Here is a 3,241-nt window from a genome sequence, read left to right as displayed (position 1 = left end):
AAAACCCCCATGTCCAGCCTCGCTAGGCCGTGGTCTCGGTATTGCAATTAAAGTGTTTTTCCACTTTTATAGTCATCACAGGAGAAGAGAGGATAAGGCATTTTATGGGTATTGGTGAGACGTGGTTCTTACTTCAGAAGAGAAAGGTTAAGTGATCTGCCCATTTCCACACAGAAGATAAAGGTCAGAAAAGGAGAATAAATTACAGCCTTTCGGGCTCCCACTTTTGTAGCCTGTTCAACAGTTACAACAGCTTTCCAAATTTTCTAAATATTTTCAAACCTAATAGCAAAAAAAAAAAAAAAAAAAAAAAGGCAAAACTCACAAAAGTATATCCTTTCAATTATTTAATCAACATAGTTAAAACAAAAGGAAGTAAAATTGTTTTCCTTTGTAGGATTTTGAGCTGAACAACGAGCTGAAAATGAATGTGTTAAATTTGCTGGAAGAAGTTTTGAGAGACCCTGACCTTCTGCCACAAGAAAGGAAAGCTACTGCAAATATACTAAGGTAAATATGTTTCTAATAATTTAGTGTGTTAACTGTAGCATATGAAATAGATAGGGGATCATGTATTGTAGAATTCACAGGGTTTGGTTTTTCTCCAGAGTATGTAATTTTGAAGGATTACTAAGTGTTTTATTAGCTATAAAACAGAGTGTGTTTTAATTTTCATTCATAAAAATACCTGTATTAGAAAATTTTGCTGCAGAACAGCTGGCAGCCGTGTGTTCAGTCTTTATGCAGCAGTGAAAAATGCTGCCCAGTAAAGCAACAAGACCACTCACTAGAATACCTTAATAATGAGCCACTCTGCTAAGCTCACCAGAGGCTGGTGATAGCTTAACGTGTCATGGTATCCTAACAAGACTGTGCTTGCACCTTCCTTTGTGTTGACACCATGTCCAAAGTTCTTTGGGTAGCTTACAGAGAGGAATTCTTGTTCAGTTAGTGTCATGAAATAAAAGACCTTTAAGCTTCTGCATAACCAGGACTATTTAAATTAGGGTTACAACACCTTATTTTGTTACTTAGGGTTGGTATTACAGAGCTGAGTGTCAAGTCATGCCAGAGAGACAAATCTTTATGAGCAGTTATCAGTGAAAATAATTTTGTCTACTAAGTGTGAATGTTTTATAGTAACTGATTTTCATGTAAATTGTTCCACATTACTAAGGAGCAGTAAGCATTTAAAGATTAAGCAGTTGTTAAAATAAGATACAATGAAAAAACACAGATAAATCTATGACATGCTTTGTTAGTATTTTTGTAAGTAAGTATTCTGCTGGAAAGCCAATAAGGGTGCAATAAACACAGTGTGTCTGAATTTTCTAAGATCATTTGACAAGTTTCCCCATCAGATACTTATGTGAAAAAGAATGTCAGAAGAATGAGGGGAAAGTTGTTCGCCTGGAGGGAAAAAAGTCAAATAAAGGATAAGAAACAAAGATAAGTTCTTAATGAAAGCACTTCATGTCAATGGGATCCTACTTAATTTTTACATAAGTAAAAATAAACTTTCTTTTAAATTATACGGCATGTACTGTTATTCAAAGTAAAAATAGTAAATTTGTTTCATGTATTTCCTTGGAAGAAACAGCAAGCAAGAAAAGCAAAAAGGATTAGGATAATGGGGTTTAATAATATATGTGACAGCAAAGGTTCTGTCAGATTGCTCACAGCAGGAAAAATTACCTTAAGACCTTTAGCTTCTTAAGAAAATATGAGAAAATAAACCTGGATTGGCTGTTCCTGGCAGAGTAGTGGAATAGATTTATAAGCCTTTAATGTATAAATTTGTTAGTAATTTCCTGTATTCAGTTTCCAATTAGCCAGTTTCCGTTAGCTGTTGCATCAAAAAATGGGACCTTGGTGTAAATGTGGGTTGCCCCCATTTGCATCCTTATACTGTGAAACGGTAGGTATTGTTTGTCCTCTCTTTCCTTCTAGCACTTACTACTTTAGTATTTGAGCACACTGTATGTGTAACTGAGCACAGTGTATATTTCTTTCACAAAAAAAGAAAAAAAAAGTTAAATTCTGTAAGAAGTGAAAATTCTGAAAAAGTTAAATTTTCAAAAACTGAGAAATGGGGAAAAGAAAAAGGAAAAGGAAGGAGTAGGGAAATAAAACAGTACTCAAAAATAAAATTCTAGTAAAAATGGAAAAAAATGTATGCACAGAACTGGAACTAAAAGTTAATTAAAAATTAACTCATTTGAAATATTTTGTAGAAATAGATTGCATTTTTTAAAATCCTTCTTTCATAGTCATTATCCTCACAGTATTTCTGGAAAGTATTATGGCATTTTACAAGCAGGCAAGTAAAGCATGAATAAAATGACCTATCCAAGTTCCCAGTGGGAGTTTCTGTTGGAAACAGGTAAAGAATGAAGATTTCCTGAGATACGGTCCTCAGCCAAGCCACCTTTCATCAGGGTTTGCAGCTATATACCCTAATCCTGCCAGATTTTTCAAACGACATAGTTTGACTATAGATTTGGTTGTACAGAATCATAAGTACTTGGTTACATCCCACAAACTAGCACTGGAAAAAGAGCCATTGGTGGCTCGGCGTGCAGGACTAGTCCTTTTGTCTAAATGTTGCATGGGTGTCCCACTTTCCTTCAAAATGAGGCATGAAATTGAAGCCATGGCTACCATTGGTTATCAAAAATCCTTCATTGCTTTTCAAGATGGCAATGCTGCTAACATATATGTATGCTGGACAATGTGTATGTTGAATATTTCAATACTAATTCAATTTCAATACTATTTCAATGCTAAGTCCAATAAGCATCAGTGACACAGTATTGCTGTCCCAAGAGTTCAGAAAACCGCTATGTTCCATTTTCTGTAGCAACCATATTTCAGTAGCAGCTGAAATGACTCCTATGTCCTATCCATGCGTTTATTATGTACAGAAACTGCCCATAAACTTCCAAGTAGAAGTTGTTGCATAAGTAAGCTTTCAGATAAAGGCTATTGCATGAACACAACTTTCATAATTTAAACTGTAGTTAAGCTGCAGTCAACAGGTCATCAGGATATAGTCTCCAAGTTAAAAATGTTATCACATAAAACAAACTGTCCCAAAGTCTTACGCTGAGCAAAACTGTAATCTGAACCCTTTGGGCTTGTTCTCCAGCCACACAGGAGGCAGTTCTTTGCCAGGCATGTCAAATTTGTTAACAGTTAGCTGGTAAGGAGAAATTAATTCTTCAGGAACGGGAACTGCTTC

The 3,241-nt window shown here is 35.3% G+C and overlaps 1 protein-coding gene across 1 annotated transcript in view; it reads left to right on the top strand.

The window, feature by feature from the left end:
- Positions 1–397: 397 nt before the first annotated feature.
- The window catches only part of LOC104074182 (ras-specific guanine nucleotide-releasing factor 2-like), a gene marked incomplete at its 5' end in the record, with an annotated part of 16,631 nt that continues 13,787 nt past the window's right edge, over positions 398–3,241 (top strand). Inside the window, one exon of the mRNA XM_009574228.1 lies at positions 398–510. Coding sequence (XP_009572523.1) covers positions 398–510 — 113 coding nt within the window. The remainder of the gene's footprint in view (positions 511–3,241) is intronic.

This window comes from Fulmarus glacialis, unplaced genomic scaffold (genome assembly GCF_000690835.1).
Source record: "Fulmarus glacialis isolate BGI_N327 unplaced genomic scaffold, ASM69083v1 scaffold7803, whole genome shotgun sequence".
Lineage (NCBI taxonomy): Eukaryota > Metazoa > Chordata > Aves > Procellariiformes > Procellariidae > Fulmarus > Fulmarus glacialis.
The sequence above is the reverse complement of the archived record's forward strand: the minus strand, read 5'-3'. Positions and strand labels throughout refer to the sequence as shown.